The sequence below is a fragment of the Canis lupus genome, chromosome 3, assembly GCF_011100685.1.
Source record: "Canis lupus familiaris isolate Mischka breed German Shepherd chromosome 3, alternate assembly UU_Cfam_GSD_1.0, whole genome shotgun sequence".
NCBI lineage: Eukaryota > Metazoa > Chordata > Mammalia > Carnivora > Canidae > Canis > Canis lupus.
Window position 1 is genome coordinate 12,587,023 of NC_049224.1, and position 23,063 is coordinate 12,610,085.

The following is a 23,063-nucleotide window of genomic DNA, read 5'->3' on the forward strand; positions in this document are numbered from 1 at the left end:
AGGGCCCGCCTTCCACGCAGCCCAAGCCCCGCCCCCGCCCCGCGCAGGCGCACTCCCGAGGCCCGCCGCCCTCCCTAAAACCAACACTGAGCACGCGCAGGAGAGAGCTCTCGTTAGCCACGCCCCCCTCCGGGGCGGGCGCTGTGGAGAAAAAAAAAAAAAAAAAAAAAGGCGGGCCTGCCTGCCTGATTCCTGCTATTTTCCTTTTTAACCGCCTTGTGTGTCCGGACACGTTTTGGGTTCATTTCCTCCCCTTCCTTGTTGGAACTCACTTTGCCTGAAGCAGGAGTTGCCGTCGAGGAATACAATTTGCTTCCCCCGCCGCCGACCCCGGGAAGTTCCTTTCCGCTCGGATCCAGGCGGCTCGCCTCCTTTCGGCAAGTGGGTCCTGACAGATAGGAAGAATAAAACGGTCTGTTGTAGAGGTCGAAAGAGATTGAAAGTCCGTTCACTTAGGTGAAAAAAGCCATCCCAAAAATATATATATTCTGCATCGTCCCCTGCGGCGTGCAGCGTAGAGACACGGGACGTGTGATTTTCCCACGCGGGGCGGGAGCGTTCCATTAACGAGGACCTGCAGCGCGCAGCGGCGCATGCGCGAGCGCCCCTGCGGCCGGGAGGCGCCCGGGAGCTGCCCGGGAGGCGTCCGCAGAGTCTGCGGCTGCAGAGGAGGCGGCTCCTGGCTTGGTCTTCGGGCGCCATGGGGAAGGTGAACGTGGCCAAGTTACGTTACCTGAGCCGGGATGACTTCAGGGTCCTGACCGCGGTAAGGAGTCGCCGTGTCCCCCCGGCCGCCCGCCGGCCGCGCGCTCTCCGGCTCCCGCCTCGCCTGAGGGCGGAGCGCGCCGTAGGCCTCGGAGACCCGGGCGGCCCAGGTGCAGGACCGGGCCCGGCCGTCAGGTCGCTCGGGAGCTTCCGTCCGCCCCGAAGCAGAGCCGGGCCGCTCTCGTGGGCGTTTCCCTCCTCTCTGCTCCCGCTACTCGGGCTCCAGGGGCGCCCTTGGGTCCCCGCGGCCCGGACGGCGTCTCGGGGCCTGCCTTCCGCCCCCCCCCCCCCCGACGGGGGCTCCGGGACTCCCGAGGACTGGTGACGCCGGGGGTCCTCACGCACACGGTCACTCACGCAGCATTTATTCACTGTGATTCAAGCGGCGCTGACTTGTCAGGGCTTTTTGGTGACGACGTGAGGGAACTCGCAGGGGGCCCAAGACGAGGGAGACGGGCCGAGTAAACCGGGAAAGGAATGAGGTGCAATCAGCTAATAAGCGCTGAGGTCCGTAAAATAGAAACCACGTGCACGTCGAGGGCGGGGGGGGGGACGGATGTCATCTTTAGATTCGGTGCGACGTCAGGGAAGGCTGCTGAGGGGATCCCGGGTGGGGCAGCGGTTTAGGGCCGCCTTCGGCCCAGGGCGTGACCCTGGGGACCCGGGGTCGAGTCCCGCGTCTGGCGTCGGACTCCCTGCATGGAGCCTGCTTCTCCCTCTGCCTGTGTCTCTGCCTCTCTCTCATGAATAAGTAAATAAAATCCTTTTAAAAATTTTTTTAAAAAGGGGATGACTACCTAAATGAAATAATCTTGCTTATTTACTGTGCGTAACCAGAGTTAAGGGCTTTTGAAAAAGTTCCTGGCGCTTGGTAGATACTGAAGAAATATTTGCCAAGTAAGAGAAAGACTGGCAGGGGAGATGGGGAAATAATGGGAGCTGGATGAAAAGGAGGCAGTCCAGTGAAGTTCTTGGAAAGTGATGGAGACAGAGGAAACAGCTGTACTGGGGGGAGGGGGCGGGAGGGGTCGGGAGGGGTCGAGGGGGGGGGGGTCCCCCTGGGTGGCTCAGCGGTTTAGCACCGCCTTCGGCCCAGGGCGTGATCCTGGGGACCTAGGATCAAGTTCTACCCACATCGGGCCCCCTGCATGGAGCCTGCTTCTCTCCCTCTGCCTGTGTCTCTGCCTCTCTCTATCTCTCATGAATAAATAAAATCTTAAAAGAAAAGAAACAGCTGAACTGCGTGCAAAGCTTCTGACCTCAGAAGTTTATGAAGAAGGGAAAGGCCAGTGTGGCTGGAGCCATAGTGAGCAAGAGACTTAATGGCTGGAGATGGCATTGGACAAGGTGAGAGACTGGTCGTGTGCTGCAGAGCCTTGTGAGCTTGGTAAAGAATTCAGAAGATACTCCACATATAGGGGAACTGCTGAATGTTTTAACCAGTGACAAAAACGGATTTTTTTTTTTTTTAAAGACGTTATTCATTTATTCATGAGAGACACAGAGAGAGAGAGGCAGAGACACAGGCAGAGGGAGAAGCAGGCTCCATGCAGGGAGCCTGATGCAGGACTCCATCCCAGGACCCTGGGACCATGACCTGAGCTGATGGTGGATGCTTAAGCGACAGAGCCACCCAAGAGCCTTTGAATGAATTTTTGTTCAAATAAACTCTTTAAAAAAAATTTTTTTAAAGAGTTTATTTATTCATGAGAGACACAGAGAGAGAGAGAGGCAGAGACAAAGGCAGAGGGAGATGCAGGCTCCAGGCAGGGAACCCAATGCAGGACATGATCCCAGAACCGCGGGATCATGACCTGAGTCAAAGGCAGCTGCTCAACTGCGGAGCAACCCAGGCATTCCTCAGAAACTGATTTTAATGGTCGTAGTCTTAGGGAACAAAGATCAACAACACGTAGATTAGGCATTTCCAGAATAAAACAAATTTGTTTAGAAGATACTATCTTTCAATTAAATAGGCAGTAAGGCATCACATGCAAATTCAGTGTGAAATTTGGAAGATGCTTGATCCAGCTGTATTTTCTTTAAATGCCTGCTGTCACTTCTGAAAAATAGGTCCCTCTCAGCACATGGACTTATTCCTCAATGCCTCTGACAGAAATATGGGCGTAGTGAGAAAGAATGTGAGAGACTAACAGAATGAGTTAAGGTGTGAGATCTTGGTCGGGACATGCAAACAGTGCCGGATTTATCTTCCAAAACGTCGGTCTCTGCAGTATTTAAGATCTTTTTTGAAGCTCACCAACAAATGACTCATTAAATATTTCAGTCTCTGTTGAGGCATACCATCCTCGGTATCAGAGGCCACCTTTCCTTGACTGTCTTCCCTTGACTTCTCAGGCGCCTCCTACATCAGTAATCATACTTTAGCTGGCTGCCCTTACATTTTAATGTGAAATTCCCCCAAAATTCTGTCTGTCGTCCTTCCTTTGTCTTTCATTCTGTCTTGTTCAATGATCATATCCACTTCATAGCTTTATCCTTACCTGCCTCAAATAACCATTTTTTCCCCTTTAATTATGACTTCAGTCCGGAAAATCTTCATTTGAAAGACCTTCCAGAACTTTGAGTTGTGATGAATGTCCTTAAAACATCCCTGTTCACAAATCTCTTTTACATAAACACCTTCAAGGTTTTCAGCTTTCCTCAGAAATCTAAAACCCTTTGGTCTGCATTTCAGGGCCTCCCATATCTTGCTCAAAAGCGTTTTCCAGCCTTCTTTTCATGAACTCTATTTGCCCTCACATCTGAGCTATCAGTGTACTAACTGCTGCTGGGCTTTGTGCTTTCTTGCATATGTGCCATGTTCAGATCTTTTGCCTTTCTCTCATATTCCCTTGTGTGCTTTTTCTGTTTTCCTGCATCTCAAAGTCAATCTCAAGGGCTATTTCTTCCTCAGCTAGAATTATTTTTGTTCAGCCCTGCGCCACTTTTTTAGCACTTACTATTCCTTGTCTTCTGATAAAGCTAGATGAGTAGGTTCTTATTTCCACAATTAGATAATAAATTCTCCCCCTGGAGAGTTTTTTTTTTTTTTTTTTTTTTTTTTAATTCATGAGAGAAGCAGAGACACAGGCTCCGTACAGGAAGCCCAACGTGGGACCCGATCCCGAGACTTCCGGGGATCACACCCTGAGCCAAAGGCAGGCACCCAACTGCTGAGCCACCCAAGCATCCCTGGAGAGTATTTTTTATACATTTTTTAATCTTCTACCATGCCTGCATATGGTGCTTTCATTTCATTAAATACCTTCTTAATGAATATCTGAAATACCTTTAGTTTTTAAACATAAATATTTAGAGGACAATAAATATTTTAGTATTTTGCCACATGTCAGTAACTGTTAAGAACTTGCACTTTTTATATTTAGAGTCTAGTAGAGAGCAGATTATAAATATCTATGATTATATATCAAATTGTGATTAGAAATATGTCCAGAGAAGGTAGTACTTCTGTCTCAGAATTGGTTGGGGAACTGCATGGTCAGAGAAATTTGAAGAGGTTAAATTTCTTAGCAAGGATTTGATAGACAATAGCTCTGTGTTGATTATAACTATATGATTCCTTTTCAGGTTGAAATGGGCATGAAGAACCATGAAATAGTTCCCTGCAGTTTAGTTGCTTCTATAGCCAGCCTTAAACATGGTGGCTGTAATAAAGTTTTAAGAGAATTAGTGAAACATAAACTGATAGCTTGGGAGCGTACCAAAAGTAAGTATTTGCGGCACCATTTGTGATTATTTTTTTCATGTAGAAAGAAGCTCTGGCTTCTTCCAGAGCAGGCATTTTTGAAAGGTGGAAAATTAAAGTTTCCAGACCAGCAGAGTACTCTTCATAGACCTGAAAACTGCATTCATTTACCATGTTCTATTAGAGCATTCACAGGGCCCACCCAAATCAAAGAAGAGTAGAGAAATAGCCTCCATCTCCTGATAGGGGATTAACAAGTTCCAACTTGTAAAAGATCGTAGGATAGAGATAATTGTTTTGCCAATTTCTTTGGAAAATACGTTCTGCTGCAAGACTCTAGAGCATTAATTCTCAGACCGTTTGTTGTGAGGAATGAGTTTCTTTTTTTTCAACCTACTGTGGATCCATAGTTTTCTAAAATAACAATTAAAAAGTTAATATTTAATAACAATAAATAAATTAATAATTACTAGGAAAATGGAATTTAAAAATTGATATAATACAGGCACAAATTCCTTATTAGAGTTGAAGACATAAATAACTTGGTCAAAGTGATATACAAATTTCTGAACGTAACCATTTCAGTTTGTGTCTTACCACAGACTGGTAACAAATATTTATAGAGAGGTGTCAGTCTGGGAGTCACACTTTGAATAACACTGCTCTAGAGAAAAAAAAAAAAACAAATTGTAGGAAGAAATGCCAAACTCATAAGACTGGGTAAGCTAATCTTTCCAGCTAAGAATTCTTATGTTTAAATTTTTCTCATGACTTGAACTAATGTGACTTAATTATACGATATAAGTAAAATACAGTCTTTTTCATTTCCTTTTGTCTAGCTGTCCAGGGCTACCGGTTGACAAATGCAGGCTATGATTACCTAGCTTTGAAAACACTTTCTTCTAGACAGGTAGTTGAGTCCGTTGGAAACCAGATGGGTGTTGGCAAAGAATCGGGTAAGTGCTAACAGTACTACTGAACTCATTTTCTTTGCTGTAGTTTCTGTTTATGTTTCCCCTTGAGAAAACATTATCTTTTAATTTTTCCATTTTTTCCAACTAAAATTAGAAAGTTGGTTGGAAGCAATATAGATGATGAAATTTTATATATAAGTGGATATTTGTAATAGTTAAAATATGTAATACAAGGAAGTATTAGAAGATAGTGAATATCTAACGGCCACAAACACATTTTTCCATCATAGACATTTGACAAATTAGGTATGTGTAGAACATAGAAAAAAGTGTTCTAAAATAGCATTGAACAAGTAAGTATTGCAGGAGTGCTAAATATAGCAGTGAGTGTGTGTGAAATGTATAAAATGAGGTAATGACCTCTTTTTAGATATGCTACCTCTTAATTTTTTATGTCTACTTTTTTAACTTAGAAAAATGGCTTTTTTGGTTTTTAAGAACTTCACTACAAGGCAATGATAAATAGTACAAAAGAAAGTACAGTATTCCTAACCCAGCTCTCAATCTGCTGTTATTACTTCCCAAAACTGTTACTGTTGATGTTTTATATATCCTTCTAGAAATAGTCTATGTAATATATGTATATACAGTCACATATCTTTTTAATCACAGGTGAAAGCAAACATCAGTTATTATTCTACACCTTGATTTTTCCCACTTGATGCATTTCTTTCTTTTTAAGATTTTATTTTTAAGTAATCTCTACACACAATATGGGGCTCCAGCTTACAACCCTGAAATAGATCCTGTGCTCTACTGACTGAGCCAGCCAGGTGCCTCTGATGCATTTCTGATATTATTTCATGTTAACAAATAGGTCTTTTACATAGTTGTAGAATTTTATATAGTAAATGATGACATGGTGGGCACCCTTACACGTGTCTGTGCAAATAAATTCATAATACGGTCGTAAAAATTGAATTATTAGTGCAAAAGTTACATTCATTTAAAATTTTGATAGTACCAAATTTCCCTTCAGAAGTTGACACTGATTTATAATCCTGCCAATGTGAAAGTTTCTTGATGTGTAACAATCAAAAATTTTCATGAATGGTTAGGACGTGTTTTAAATGTCAGTATTTGGAAAAGCAACTTTTTTTTTTGAAAATTGGAATACTTATGAGATCTCCTTTCTGATGACTATAAGTTTATATTCTCACCACTGAATATTATTTACTGAAGCAGTTGAAGAATTGAACTTCATGTTGTTGAAAAGGAAGATGTTAAGTCACTTCTCATACATGTAGGACGCTAAGGGACGATCAGATTTTTCCCACTAAATTGAATCGAGTATTGAGCACCTTTGGAAGCAATAACCTTTGACACACTACATCCCTGTTTTCTTTTGTAGTCGTTATTAATCCATGTCATCTTATTTTGGATTGTAATTAAAATAGAGAATTTTGCTGAGTAGTGAGTATTGATTATTAAGAAAGAAAATTTAGTACAAATAAAATCAAAATTAGAAAATCACATTTGAACTTTTTGGAGTGATAGTGTAATAATGATCTTTTCTAAATGGTGGCTCTAGATATTTACATTGTTGCAAATGAAGAAGGACAGCAGTTTGCATTAAAGCTTCACAGACTGGGAAGAACCTCCTTTCGAAATCTGAAAAACAAGCGTGATTATCATAAACACAGGCATAACATGTCCTGGCTTTATTTATCTCGTCTCTCTGCCATGAAAGAATTTGCCTATATGAAGGTATTTGGTAAATAATTTTGTATTTCTTAACCAAATAACACATGTAGCTGAAAAGATGGAGTGACACTTTTCAGACTGCTGCCCCCACGTCTCTCTACCCTCAATCCCAATTCTTTCATTTACTTTTAACTGTTAATTATTTCTGTTATTTGCTTTTCTGGTGATTTTTTTCTATGTGAAGACATTTTTCATTATTCTTAATGTGTAAAGGCAACATGTGTTCTACAGTATTGATAAGACCTTGTAGTATAATATTCTGCAATACTAACAAATAGCCTTAATTAATGATATGCTTGCCTCACAAGTGTGTGTGAACGTGTATCTATTTGTCTCTAATTGAAAACCTCAGGGGAAAAAAAAAAAAAAAAAACCTCAGGGAATTACCTATAGTAGTTATCTATAGAAACCTTAGTGTCTCAAATAAGTTATCTAGAATTTTTCCTTCATGTAATGGAGAAGAATTGTTGATTTTACAAATCTGCATTCATATTAGGAAAGGTAAAAAATCGTTAGCCTTTAACCTTTTGCTTTCACAATTAAGTTCAGGATAGATTTGTCAAATAGCTTTAATAACCAAATTAAATATCTTCAATAACATTTAAAGTAAATAGAAAATAATATTCTGTTACTATTATTCTCCAGTCATGCTTATTTGTTACTACTTATCTTCACTTTTTAACATTTTGAATTATTAAAAGTCCCTCTAGGGGCACCGGGCTGGCTCAGTTGAAAGAGCATGCAACTCTTGATCTTAGGGTTATGAGTTTGAGTCCCACGTTAGGTATTGAGTTTAGTAGTAATACACACATACATACATACATACATTTAAAAAAAAAAAAAAAAAGGTCATTCTAGTATTTGCCCAGTATGTGAAATTCCTGGGAGGTTCAGTTTTATTTTTTTTAAGTAGGTTATTTTAATTCATGTGCTTAAATTTTTAGTAACCACAGGGGAAGTATTCTTAAGACAATATAAATAAATGATGCTCATAGCATACATGTTAGGTATTTCTGGTCTTATACTGATGGTTTGTAGCCTGTGATAGTCAATATGTAGGCAGTTTGATAGGGGTTGTTACACATTTTCCCAAAACTGTATTAGGTGTTTTTTTCAGATGTTTATATGAAGGTACTAGAATAGAACCTGGTTGTGCATAAATATGCTTTAAATTTACTCTCTTTTTTCCTAGGAGAGAGTAATATAAGATTGGGCTATAGCTTAAGGATTAAGCCATAGTGCAAGGGCTAGACCACTATGACAGTAGTTAAGGTTATTAGATGCTATTGAGCTGCCAAGGCATGTTTGAAAGTACTTGGATTGAAAAAACCATCTTTAAACCAAACAAAAACGTTTGGGGAGTGGGAAGTAGTTCAGTTCCTCTAACAAAGAAAGTAGACAGCTTTATAAAACTAACCCTGGGGGCACCTGGGTGGCTCAGTGGTTGAGCATCTTTGGCTCAGGTCATGATCCTGGGGTTCTGGGATCACGTTCTGCATCAGGCTCCTTGCAGGGAACCTGCTTCTCCCTCTACCTATGTGTCTGCCTCTCTGTCTCTCATGAACAAATAAATAAAATCTTAAAAAAAAAAAAAAACTAACCCTGTTAATAAGTGTATATTGAATATCAGTTGTATGTCTACCAGTGAACAAGTACGTGGTATATGATGGGCTGAAGATGTGGATACCAAAGGAATAAGTAATACAGTGTCTTAACATTGGGAATATAACACAAATATACCATGAAGAACAATTTAAAAATTAAATTATATGTTATATTTAGAGAAACTTCTGTGGACTAGAATAGTTGATGAAGGACGTTTCATAAAGCAAATAGGAATTGAGTAGAATCATGAAGCATGCATATGATATGCTTTATCTCTAAGGAAAAGATAGTAAAACAGTGTACTTTGCAGAGAAGTCACCATGGGCAAAGACATGAATATGGGTATAAGCCCTGAATGTCCTCCAGAGTACTTATTAAAGAGAGTGTAAGAAAAAAAAAAAAACTAGTCTACTAGTTTTTTAGTAGACTAAAAAAAACTTTTAGTCTACTGGTTAAGTAGACTAAAAGTTTTGAAAACTAGGAAAAGTTTTCCAGACTGAAATCAATACTTAGAAACATTGTAGATTTTTTTAAATGAAACTTTGACATAGTATTTTAATTTGGTATTGATACACAGAATAGAGGTTAGATATGGTGACAAGAGCTAGAACCACTGTTGGAGCAAACAGATAAAAGTAATAAAGGCCTACTTTGAGATGGTAGCATTCCAAATTTAGAGGGCATAAATCTAAGATATTTGGACTTTGTAAGCAATAGGACAGAGAAAGTAAAGGATATGGGGAAAGGATGCATTAATGGTGATCTGAAGTGACATCTGACTCAGACTACGACTGTGTGTATATTTGTCACATAATAGGGTTATTTATCTTCCCTATGGTGGTCAGTGCTCTATAAACTAAAATGCCTTATCTACTGGGTACTTCATTTCCTAATCTGCCAGAAGACAAGAGTATTTCCTAAATCAGTCTATTTCCATGTGAATTTTTAAGCACACTCCCAATTAATGACAGAAACTTAACAGGAAAAGAAGATCTATCCTAAGAGACTGTAGGCTTCTTAGGCGACAGACTTTTTAACATTCGTTTCTGTAACCCTAGCACCATGTTTAATATTTAGCAAATGCTCAGTAGATTGTTTGATTAAAAAAAGTAAATTAAGTAAACTGGTTTAAAATTTTGTTTTCTTTATAGCTCATTTTGTACTGTGAATAACCATATATAAATAAGTATGTGTTAACTGTAATTTTGTAAAGGCTTGTGTGTTTTTTCTTCTGGTTGTGGGCAGCTATGTTTACTTTTATTTTTCCCTAAAAATTAATGACCTCTTCATTAGTTTATACCTGCTTTGCTCTGTTTTAGGCATTGTATGACCGGAAATTCCCGGTCCCAAAACCAATTGATTATAACCGCCATGCAGTGGTCATGGAACTCGTAAATGGCTATCCTCTGTAAGTATTTATTATTCTTTAAACTATGGATCTTAATAAATAAATGTAAGATTTAGTTTTCAAAACTAAATTGATTTTGATTAAATGGAAGTTGCCTCTGGGAGATTAGGAATTACCATAAAGCTGTAGTCTCAAATGCAGATTAAAAATTCAGTTTCATTCTGACAGTATAGGTTTTATAATTTCTCTGATTCAACAAGTATTTATTATCAATCTAGTATATATCGAGCACTGTTCTAGGCTCAGCAGCGACCAAAACGAAATCCTTCATAGAGCTTATATTCTGTTGGAAGGAGGCTTGCAATAAGTAGCTAAACAAGGAAATACACAGTTATCAGGTGGTAGAAAATGCAGTAGATAAAAATAAAGGAGATAAGGGGGACAGGAAATACTGAGGGAGGTGGAGGAAGCTGCTATTTTATGTAAATGGGAAGAATCTCATTGATGAGGTGTTTTTGGAGTGTAGTCCTAAAAGAATGAGAGAAACAAACCATGCATATATGGAAGCAATCTAGGCAGAGGGGGCATCAAGTACATAGGTCCTGGGATGGAAGCAGTGAAGAGGCTGCTGTGGCTGGAGTTGATGAGTGAGGGCAGAGATGATAAGTGATGAGATCACAGAGGCAACAGGGGACTAGATCATTTAAGGTTTGTAGGCCATTGCAAGGAATTTTTTATTTCTTTTTTAATGCATCTAACATATAAATTTGAAGTGTACAACATGTTGATTTCATACACTTATGTGTTACGGTGTCATTGCCAGCTTAGCAGTAGTTAGTACAAGGGCTTTTATATTTTGATTGGGATAGGAAGCCATGCAGGATTTTGAACTGGGAAGAGACATGATGTGACTGTTTTAATAGGATTACTATGGCTGATGTTTTGAGAATAGACTGAAAGGAGATAACAGAATTAGGAAGACAAGTTAGGAGATTGTTGCAATAATTAAGGCAAGAGACGGTGGTTGTTTAGATCAAAGTTGTAGATTTGAAGGTGACCAAAAGTGGTCAGATTCTGGTACGTTTTATACGTAGAGCCAATATGATTTGTTTGGGGTTGGATATTGATACAAAGGAATGAGAATGTCAAGGATAACACCAAGGTTGGGGTCTGAATAACAATTTAATTGGAGGTACAAAGTTGTCATTTACAGAAATGAGAAAGACTGTAGGAAGAACAGCTTGGAGTTAGACGGTGAAATATATTCAGAGGTTCAGTGTGGGACATAGTTAAGTTTGAGATACCTTGGAATTCAGAGAAGTCTAGGTTGAGGTCTGTGTATATATGGTGTTTAAAACCTGAGCCTGAATGAGATCAGCAAGAATGATTGTAAATAAGGCTCCTAGTAATAACCTTTGAGGAGCTCCAAAATTTAAAAGGTCAGGGAAAGATGAAGAACTAGTGAGAAAGACTAAGAAGGAATGATAAATGGAGAAAGAGGACAGCCTGAAGAGCTGGTGTACCAAGAGTCGAGTGAAGAAGTGTTTGAGCAAGGGTGACAAGGTTAACTGACAGACCAAATATGATGAAGTCTGTGAATTGACCCCTGGATTTATACATGGAAGTCATAAGTGGTTTTGACCAGACCTCTTTCTTTGGAACAGTGTTTGGAATGAGTTTGTTAGAATGGAAGGGAAAAAAATGAAGAAAGTGCATGTAAAGGAGTTCGGCTGTAATTATCAAAGAAAGTATATAGTGGAATAAGGATATAGAATTGAGGCAGGGTGTGGCTTTTTTTTTTTTTTTTTTTTAAATATGTGGGAGTTATTACATCATGTTTGTGTGCTGGTAGAAATGAAGAGAAAGCCATTAGGGAACTAAGGAATGGAAATAATAATACACACATATGTTTGCTTTCACGAAAATCATAAAGAAGTACAAATAATCTGTTTTCATACTTTCAGATGTCAGATACACCATGTGGAAGATCCTGCATCAGTATATGATGAAGCTATGGAACTAATTGTCAAACTTGCAAATCATGGACTGATTCACGGAGATTTTAATGAATTCAATCTCATTTTAGATAAAGATGACCACATCACCATGATTGATTTTCCACAGATGGTTTCAACCTCTCATCACAATGCTGAATGGTATATACTAAAGTGATTCTGGATAGGAGTGTGTTTATGTGTGATGTAATATTTTTCTTAATTTTTCAACTTTGTAATACTGTGATTTAGATCAATAACTGGTTCAAAGTAGCTGATGTTAATGGTCTAAATACTTGGGTTTTCTTTTTCTAATTTACATATTAGCATGCGCGCATGCGGTACACAAAGGTGGGGGCAGAGGGAGAGGGAGAGAATCCTTGAGCAGGCTTCCTGCTGAGCAGAGAGCCTGACATGGCACTCAGTCCTAGGACCCTGAGATGACCTGAACCCAAATCAAGAGTCGGACACTTAACAGACTGAGCTACCCAGGCGCCTCTAATTTTGTTTTTAATTTTTTTTTTTAATTTATTTATGATAGTCACACAGAGAGAGAGAGAGGCAGAGACACAGGCAGAGGGAGAAGCAGGCTCCATGCACCGGGAGCCCGACGTGGGATTCGATCCCGGGTCTCCAGGATGGCGCCCTGGGCCAAAGGCAGGTGCCAAACCGCTGTGCCACCCAGGGATCCCTAATTTTTTTTTTTTTAATTAAAAAATATCAAACTAGGGGATCCCTGGGTGGCTCAGCGGTTTAGCGCCTGCCTTTGGCCCAGGGCATGGTCCTGGAGTCCCGGGATTGAGTCCCACGTCAGGCTCCTGGCATGGAGCCTGCTTCTCCCTCCTCCTGTGTCTCTGCCTCTCTCTTTCTCTCTCTCATAAATAAATCTTTTAAAAAATAAAGGATATCAAACTAGGATAACCCTCCTAAGAATCTTACTCTGCAGTGTTTTAAAGGGTGGAAAAATGCACTTAGATCCAGTTTTTAAAACCTAGTCATTAAGTTTATGCTGTTTAAGGGAAATCTGAAGAAACCGCCTGCTTTATAAACCATCAAAAGAATTTCAATAACTTGTGTGATCTGTCAGACTTTCAAAAGCCCTCTTTCTTAGCCCTGGGACCCTTTATTCAAACTTTTAGGTGGAAGTGCAGTTCGTAAAACAAATAAAAGCCTGCTCATAAAAAGTAGGGACATAGACAAGGGACCCCTAGCACCCCATACTCTGCCTTTCCCCTTTTCTCTCTGCTCCGTGGTTGCTCCATGGTTGTTTCACCAAGCATAACTTGATCGTTGTGATGGCCTTAATAAAAATGGTGATTTTGTAGTGGACTCAGTTGCCAAACCAAGAATATCTCTCCTGTCAATTTTAGCTTTCATTTTATTATTAGAAAAGAATTTATGTAAAACTTCATCCCTGACACAGGGCAGAATCACTTTATATAGTGTGATAATCTTATTCTTCATATTACTTACCCATGTAAGCTAGCTAAGCTGTGAAATAGGATATATTTATATATATGAGGAACTTTTTCCTGAAGATGACAACCACTATTACTTACATAACAGAGATAATGAATTCTTAGAAAGTGGGAGCTCAAATTTGTGTTCAGTCAAGATTTTCTTCTTCCTGATTTTCATTAGAAAATGTCTGTACTTTAGAAAGAGAAATGTCAGTTAAATATAAACTTAAAGAATATTTCCAACCAAACAGTTATTACTAGATGAATAGGTGTTTGAGTGGTTAATATATTTTTGGATGATGACTAATCATCATTTTTGTTAATAGGGAGTAACATAGTCACACAATGAAGGAACATCCAGGAACCACCAGAAGTGAAGGAAACGATGACAAATCATGACATTTCAAGTGTAGGCTGCATTGTTCTATAAGGAAACAGTGTGATTTAATTTGGGATTTAATGGGCAAGTTCTGGGATAAAGAAGTGCTAATCACCAGAAATTAAGGTGTAAAATAATAAATAATTAAAATATTAAAAGATCTGTCTCTGCTTTTGAAGATTTTGAAATTTTTGTCTACTTAGATGAGACATAGACATATATAAAAAGATAATTTTAGAATAATTTATTGAGGTTTTTCCCAGGATGCCCTAAAAAGGAAAGAAGAGTGGCATTATCTTTGTTTCCGGACTTCATCTTTCTCTAAAATATTAATTAATATTTCAAGTGTGTAGTCAATTCTACATCACCCTGTTTCTTAATTCTCCCTTATCTAGAAACCGAGAGAATTTAATACGTCCTCACTGCTTTATGGTGTCCTCAAAAGCAACCTGATATTCACAAGTCCTCTACCCTTGGTCCAGATTAACATGTCTTCAGATTTATAAGCCACCGCATTATTTATCTCTTTTGGCTCTTGCAAATTAGCTAATAGATAATAAAGATGTATAAATAAAACATGATTTAATAATCCCCACAGCTTTTTTAAGGTATCTTCAGGTTTTGCAGTCATCTGGGTTTCTAGTGGGTATAGCTGATGAGAAGTATAACCAGACAGACTGGAAACTATAGAGGAAAAGTGGAAACCTGCTTCCACACCACAGATAGCGAATTTTCTGAGATTCATATACATTTTACTTTCTTTTAGTATGTCTGTTACATATGGGAAGACCTCGAATTTTCTAACTACAGGGACATACTGTATGCCTTTGACAGCTTATATTTCCTGTTAGTTTCTCTGCTTTTAATTTGAGTTTTTTGAATACACTAGTAACTGATTCGTTTCTTATGTTTTTTTCTTATGAGTAACTTCCTTATTCGTAATGATGATTAAGAGTGTCTCATTAATAAGGATATTGTCATTGCCTAATAAAAAGCATAAGAATAAAGATTATATCGAAAGTTCTTGCTTTTACAGGTATTTTGACAGAGATGTTAAATGCATTAGAGATTTCTTCATGAAACGTTTCAGCTATGAAAGTGAGCTTTATCCAACTTTTAGTGATATCAGGTTTGTACTCTGCTTTGCTTAAAATGATAAAATTCTGTTTTATTTAGTTCCAGAGTTTTAAGTTAGTTTAATCTAAAAAAAATTTCCAAATAATGACCATCAACAGGTTATAATCACTATTGAGTATCATTGCTGTCTAATGTATAAATGAAGCTTAAACACTAGATAAATTCCTGCCTTTGGTCTATTAAGGCATGTTACTGAGTTTGGAGGGGGGAAACATACATAGTTTCTTGTAAATTCACAGACTTTTTACTCCGTGCAGTTTAATATGTGAATTTTTAAGGAAGCAAGTTAAATGTTAATTGGATTTATGTTTTTCCTTCATTCGGAACAGAAGCCATTTTGATTCATGGAATAATCTTATGTAAATTCTGAAAGCAAAATTTTCCCACTTATTTTATATACTTAGTTAAGATACTATTTTCTAATTTGGAACGATTGACATAACTTAAAAGAAGTCATCTCTGGCCCTTTTGAAAGTTAATTTATTAAAACAGTATCAACTGAAGTTTCTCTAACTGCAGTTTTTCCTATTGCTTGTTACTCTTTTTCCTAGGAGGGAGCACTCCCTTGATGTAGAGGTTTCCGCCAGCGGCTACACAAAGGAAATGCAGGCAGATGATGAACTACTTCATCTAGTAGGTCCAACTGATAGAAATATTGAAACAGAAGATGAGTCTGAATTCTCATATTCTGATGAAGAGATGTCAGAAAAAGCAAATGTTTGTAGTTTAGAAAATCAGAGTGATCTAAACTCTACAGATGAGTCAACTGACTGTTGTGTATCATCTGGAGACCTTGAACAAATAAAGGAAGATGATTTGTCAGAGGAGAGTGCACACAATTTTGAATTACCTGAACTCAGTCAGGCTTTAGAAGAAATAGAAGAGCAGGCCATTGACAACAGTTCTATAACTGAGTATTCTGAGGAAAAAAACAAAACTAAAAATGACACCAGGCAAGATGGTAAAGCAAGTCAAGGAGGAATGCCCATGGGCAATGAAGAGTATGAAGATGCATGCCCTCATCTGATTGCCTTGTCCTTAAACAAAGAAATCACGTCTTTCAGGTATAGATCTCTGTTGATTGATTTTTTGTTTTGTTTTGTTTTACTTTAACATGGAGGCCTATACTTTCTTCAAGTCTGGTAAGTGAATGGGTGTGTTTGTTCCCAAATGATGCAGTGGAGCTACATTCTGCCCCATTATATGTAAAAAATGAAATCAACCCTTTGTTGGTAAAATTCACATTACCCCCTACAGGAGACCTGATCTTAGACAACCTTTTGTTTCAGTTTTAAGCAACTCTGCCTTAATACAACTCAATTACTTTAGAAGAATTATTTACAAATAGTTGATAAATTGATCAAATTGAAGATGGATGAATCCTCATGTATTTTTGTAATTTTAAATCTGATGTATCTTTTATTTATTTTTTTTTAAAGATTTTATTTATTCATGAGAGACACACAGAGAGATTGAGAGAGAGAGAGAGAGAGAGAGAGGCAGAGACACAGGCAGAGGAAGAAGCAGGCTCCATATAGGGAGCCCGCCATGGGACTCGATCCCGGAACTCCAGGATCACGCCCAGGGCCAAAGGTAGCGCTAAACCCCTGAGCCACCCGGGGATCCCCATATGTTTGATTTATACATAGTCCAACAAACATGTAGTAAATGTACTTTCTTCATAAAATATCTACTTACAGTGAATTTTCTTTGGTACTTTGAATCCTATATCCATACTTATGTACAGTTAAGATTATATTACTGTTATTTTTCTTATAAGAGTTTCTTCTTACAAATACTAATATTAGCAAAAGATTAAAAAATTAATTTAGGATAGTTTGTCCAGAATCAAACAATTATAATTTAATGAAATGGGCTTTTATTTATTTCAAAATTATAATATTACAAAATTAAATCAATAGTACATTTATTAGGCATTTCTTGATACGTATTCAGGCTTATATGCTAAGGCTGTCCTAATCTTTAGAGTTTTACTGTGAAGGAAAAAAAAATTTTCTGCCTTTTTTGTAAAACTGTATCTGGAGTCTCAGGGCTATAATCACTCGATTAATAAACTTGTAAAACTGAATTAAAGTCACGGGTGGCAGTGGCTGAGGATTATAAGTAATAGAAAATCTACTCGGGTTAAATAGGTTTAGCACATAATTTGTTCTCTTTGAACACCTGTTGGACAAAATCTTTATTATTCAGAGTACAAACAAGATAACATGTTGATGAATACTATTGACTGTTAGGGGTCAATATTGTTTGAGTTTGTTATACCTTGTATTCATTAAAACTTTGGACAACGTGTAAAACAAGTTAGTTTCCATCATTGCAGTTTTTCTGCCTTAGTAAAATAGACTTCATAGACTAAGAGTACTATCTATGTTCCATCTATTGTTGTTGTTTGGAAAATGGCAGGGAAGTATTCCAAGGATTTATATGTAAGAGGCAGATAGGTGTAAAGTTCAGTGAAAGAAGAGGAGAGGATTAGTGGGAAAGGTATGAATTGGGGGGAAGTGATAACAAATTTGGTGGCTGAAACATTCTGTTATTTTGCAATTTTGATAGTGACTACTTGAATGCTGACAAATGAAGTGTTAATATATTGGGCTGAATTGTGAGTAGTTTTACCTTCACAGAAATTTTCAATATGATCTTTTTGGGCCGTTTGTTACGTCTTTAGGTTTTACTATCATGTAGGAAAATAGAAATTAATTACCCATAATTAAATATAAAAAATTAACTGGATAATTTGTGATTTTCTTTTAATTTTAGAAATGAAGAAAATACAGAAGATACTAAACAGTACAGAACAAGAACTCTGAGTGTTACATCTGTGGGCAGTGTTTTAAGCTGTTCAACAATTCCTCCGGTAACTATTCAACATTTTCCAGTGATGATTAGGTCACTACTGTGGCCAGGTGTAGATACTCCTATATGGTCTAGTCCCTGCATTTTAACAGTGAGGAAATTGAGGCCCAGATAGGTTACGTGCCTTTGCTCAGGGTTCCCCAGTGACAGTCCTACAGCTGAAGTGTAAAGATGCTCCAGTGTCACTACCTAGTTCTTCAGTTTTGAAGGAGAAAAATACGTGATTTAAAAATTTTTGGTATCCTAAATTTTTGTTAGACATTTAGCAGGAATGTTCAAAAGAATCTCATAAGGGACATTTTCTTTGCAGGATAGTGAACACAAATAGTCCAGCTCCTCAGGAGCTTTACTGCCTGTCATCCTTCTCTCCAGGGTACCCAATAGGAAGAATCAGTTTATTTCCTTTGAAGTTTCTAAGGAAAGAGATAACATTACATTGTTGGTGTATTGGTTGTTTTCCTTCTGCTTAAGGGCATTCAGTTGAATACCATTGAAACCAGTTTATACTGATAACTTCACCTAAAATGAGCAAAAGAAAATCAATTTAGAAGTTAGAAAGGAAAATAATGTGGAATGTGAATTCAAAAAAAAGTAAGAACTTTATAGTTACTGAACTTCTGATTTTCAAGTTCATATATATTGTCAGCAAGTTAAAATGTATGTCCTATGGATATAATATGGGATATGTACAAAACTAAATGAGAATGATCAAAGACAAGTTAAAAATAACATATCATATTTTATAATATAACAGACTTTTAATGATTCTAGGAACTTGACAATAGAAGCATTTAGAGCTTATCAGACAAAAATAAAAATGTGAAATTCTGTAAATGTATTGATTTTAATATACTGTTTTTTTGTTGGCCTTGTAATTCACCTGATTTTCTGGATGTAAACTTAAATCTATGGAATTTTGAAAACATCTATTAATTACATTAAAAGATAAGTCTCCCTTTAAGTGCAATGCAAGTACTTTTAAGTATTATCAACCAGTTTTTATTAAGAATTTCTCACACTCCTTAGGGATGCCTTAGGTAGGACAATTAAGCGTCTGACCCTTGGTTTCCACCCAGGTCATGACCTTAGGGTCAGGAGATCTAGCCCGAAAGCCCCTTGTCAGACTTAATGCTCAACCAGAATTTAAGACTCCCTGAGGAGATGTAACAAGCCCTGGGTAGTATAGAAGACTGATGAATCACTGACTTCTACCACTTAATTAACATATAATTAACATTAATATGTAGTGTACAATTAACATTAATATATAATTAACTTGAATTTAAATAATTTAAAATTTTTCCTTTTGCTCCTCTCCCCGAAATAAATAAATCTTAAAAAAATGAATTTCTCACACTTTTTGATAGCCTGTCCACCATTAGCTGTGGTATTTTCTATATTTAAAGAGTATTATTTACCCCTTATTTCTCAGATTCTTTCTTTTTTCTCAGATTCAAAACATAAGTACTTTTATATAATTATAGTGGTGTAAAATCGGCAATTGCATATAAAGAAGTTTAAATTACTAATTAATGCTACTTTCTTAAATTCTAAATTATGCTGTCTTATATATATAGACATTATATAAAGATGATGACATTGACATTGTCTTTAGGTCTTGACTTTATCCTATTTGCCTTATAGCTAACAGGAACTGAAAGTTTAAAATGGGGTTAAGCCTATAATAATATGAAATACAGATGTGCCATCTAAGAGAAAAAAAGATCTAGCCTAGCTTGATCTAAAAGGTTTCCCTGGGGATCCCTGGGTGGCGCAGCGGTTTAGCGCCTGCCTTTGGCCCAGGGCGCGATCCTGGAGACCCGGGATCGAATCCCATGTCGGGCTCCCGGTGCATGGAGCCTGCTTCTCCCTCTGCCTGTGTCTCTGCCTCTCTCTCTCTCTCTCTCCTCTGTGACTATCATGAATAAATAAATAAAATCTTTAAAAAAAATAAAAAATAAAAAAAAATAAAAGGTTTCCCTGTTGTCATTGGAAACAAATTGATCATCTTAACTCTACATTCTTTTGGTAATTTGGTCACAGTGTTTTCCTTGAGGTCACATTTTATTTTGTTAAAGGGTCTGGAGAAAACAGTTTATTTTGTAACCTCCGTTAACTTGATGATTATTGTTGTGGTATCTGGTAAAAGATTCTCTTTGTTTCTTTGAAACTGTAATTATAAGATCTGTTTTCTTCATATAAATACCTGTATAGTTTTCCATTGGCAAAGTTGCCACTTACCAATCCTGTTCTTCCTAATATATAACAAATTCTAATTAAACATTAAGGTATATTCCTTTTTAATAAATGTAAATGTGGCCAACAACAACAAAACAAACAATGGAATCAACAAAATGCATGACTTTTGTTAATTTTTTTATGTACTCCCTGAAATAATACACAAGTATTTTGTTTCATCATTTTATTTTTTTATTCTTTTTCGTGCTTCATTTTAAAAAATATATACTAAACACGATTTTTCTCACTCTTAACATGAAAAAATTTAACCTTGTAAGATTGTAAAGTGTTATGGATTAAGAAGAAGTACTTGCATTGTAATACAATCTCTCCTTATTTACTTCAGCTTCTTGATAGGATTATCCTATGGTCTCATCAAAGTGAAGAACCAAGGGGAAATTCAAGCAGAACACTTAGAAAAGAAATTGATTTTTTTTTCTTGCCAATATTCTAGAGGCATCTATGAATTAATTACTCTTATTTAAATGTGGTGCATCTTCTCCTGTTAATTCCCTGGGACTTTTCATCTCCTATTTATTGATTACCTTCTTTCCTAGTACCATCTCTTTCTCTTACCTGGTTTATTTATTTATTTTTTGAATAAATTTATTTTTTATTGGTGTTCAATTTACCAACATACAGAATAACACCCAGTGCTCATCCCGTCAAGTGCCCCCCTCAGTGCCTGTCACATATTCACCCATTCACCCCACCCCCCGCCCTCCTCCCCTTCCACCACCCCTAGTTCGTTTCCCAGAGTTAGGAGTCTTTATGTTCTGTCTCCCTTTCTGATATTTCCCACACATTTCTTCTCCCTTCCCTTCTATTCCCTTTCACTATTATTTATATCCCCCAAATGAATGAGAACATATATGTTTGTCCTTCTCCAATTGAGTTACTTCACTCAACATAATAGCCTCCAGTTCCATCCACGTCGAAGCAAATGGTCTCTTACCTGGTTTACTTTATTTGGCAGTATAGATTCCGGTAACTATATGAGTGAATGGGGCAGTCGGTGCTTTTTATTGCTAAAAATGTCTTTTCCTGTTCTCATACTTGATTGGGAATTTGTTTGAGTTGTGGTTTGGAAATAATTTCCCCTCCAAATTCTGAAGGTATTGCTCTTTTATCTTTGTTGTTTTGAGAAGGCTGATAATTGCCTTTCTTCCTAGGATAGGGAAGAGTTGCCAGTCATGCTTATTCTAAACTTTCAGCCCATCCTACAGCTTTCAGTTCTGAAACTTCCAGGATACCAGTTTTCTAAGTCTCCTGCCTTACTGGGTTTGGGTGACTACATCTCATGGGGTATCAGCCTTTGCAGGGACCTAACTTCTGTTTCTTCCATCTGTTTCCACCCTCTATTCTCTTACCTTTCTTCCCATTGAGAATCATTAAGACTAAAATTAAGAAGGATAACTCGTTAAAGCCTGTTATTTAATTGAGTGTAGTCTGCTTAACTATGTTAAATAATGCAGAATCTCCACCTAACTTACCTGGTCCAGAGTTTTATAGTACACATATACAATCCAAGAAACTGTGTTAGGCAGACTAATGCTTCTAGCCCATTTTTACCTCAGATCCACTAATTTTTTTTCAGTTCAAAATAATAAGTTTATTTTTATATACTGCTTACTCTGTGTCAGATACAGTTCTAAGTATGTTACATGTACATGTATTATGTTAAAAATAATCCTCTGGGCAGCCCGGGTGACTCAGCAGTTTGGCACCACCTTCGGCCCCAGACCTGATCTCCAGGATCAGGTCCCGTGTCAGGCTCCCTGCGAGATCCACTAATTTTTTAACCTGACCAATTTTTAATAAATGCTTCTAGATAAGTTGCATAGGGTGGGGCTTATTAACAAGAGACCCTTGCTTCAACCTTTGCAGTGTTTCTTCTTTAGGAAATAAGTTGGGTGATACAAGTTATGTACAAGCTGTAGTGCTTCAGATGAGGAAAAGGTTATTGGGAACAGAATATTCAAATTTCTTATTCATCTTGTAAAGTGACATTGGTGGCCTAGGTCTTAATAAGAAATAATTTGAATTTATACTGAGAAAGCATTCCCTATCTCCCAGAAATTATACAAAAACTCTTCCATAGAACTGTTGCCATCAGGTTATCTCTACACCTGAAGTTATGGAGGCATTCTTGGATACATTTTGACCAGTTGTGAATACTTTCAAACATAATTTTCTACTAGAAGATGTGTCTACTTTTACCTCGAAAGCAGAGAAGCAGTTTTTTATCTTGTTGGGTATCTTGGTTTTTGGTTTTTGGTTTTGGTTTTCCTGATGGACGCTAGGTGGCACTATGGCGATTTGTGTTATTCAAAGAATTGTGTACTCCTTTTTGCTATAATCTGTATTTCTGTTAGGAATTTAAGGTCTATTTTGTAACCATTAGTTTGGTGTTTATTTTATTGCTGTTTCATATAGTACTGTCAGTGTTTGGAATTTAAGAAATTAATGCTCTTAAGAATTTTGAAAAAAATAATGTAAATCTTTGTTGTATTGAATATTTTACTTCTTATCAGAATGGTCAGTTATCAGTAATACTAATTCATAAAATCTTTCCAGGAATTGGTGAAACAGAAGGTGAAACGTCAGTTGACAAAACAGCAAAAATCAGCTGTAAGACGTCGATTGCAAAAAGGAGAAGCAAATATATTTACAAAACAACGAAGAGAAAACATGCAAAATATTAAGTCAAGCTTGGAAGCAGCCAGCTTCTGGGGAGAGTAATATATTTAAGATCTTGAATATTTTTCAAAATGTTACTATGATCCCCCTTTTAAGACACCCCTTCACTAGTCTTTTCTAGACCAAGGCAGATACATAAATGGATAAATAAACTCTTTCATCTATTAATTTGA

General features: G+C 37.4%; 1 protein-coding gene across 5 annotated transcripts; it reads left to right on the forward strand.

Annotated features, from left to right (window-relative positions):
* Positions 1–587: 587 nt before the first annotated feature.
* On the forward strand, positions 588–23,063 carry RIOK2 (RIO kinase 2). 5 transcript variants are annotated; one of them, XM_038532255.1, is made up of 11 exons: positions 631–766; positions 1,989–2,112; positions 4,357–4,495; positions 5,314–5,430; positions 6,980–7,155; positions 10,077–10,165; positions 12,070–12,261; positions 14,975–15,067; positions 15,627–16,139; positions 17,857–17,953; positions 22,768–23,063. In XM_038532255.1, exons 2-11 carry the CDS (start codon positions 2,098–2,100, stop codon positions 22,930–22,932), a joined length of 1,596 nt encoding a protein of 531 aa, XP_038388183.1. In that variant the 5' UTR covers positions 631–766; positions 1,989–2,097; the 3' UTR covers positions 22,933–23,063. The 5 variants fall into 5 exon arrangements, with proteins under 5 accessions (XP_038388179.1, XP_038388180.1, XP_038388183.1 ...); XM_038532254.1 differs by having other exon boundaries at positions 648–766; positions 5,290–5,430; XM_038532251.1 differs by lacking the exon at positions 1,989–2,112 and having other exon boundaries at positions 588–766; positions 5,290–5,430.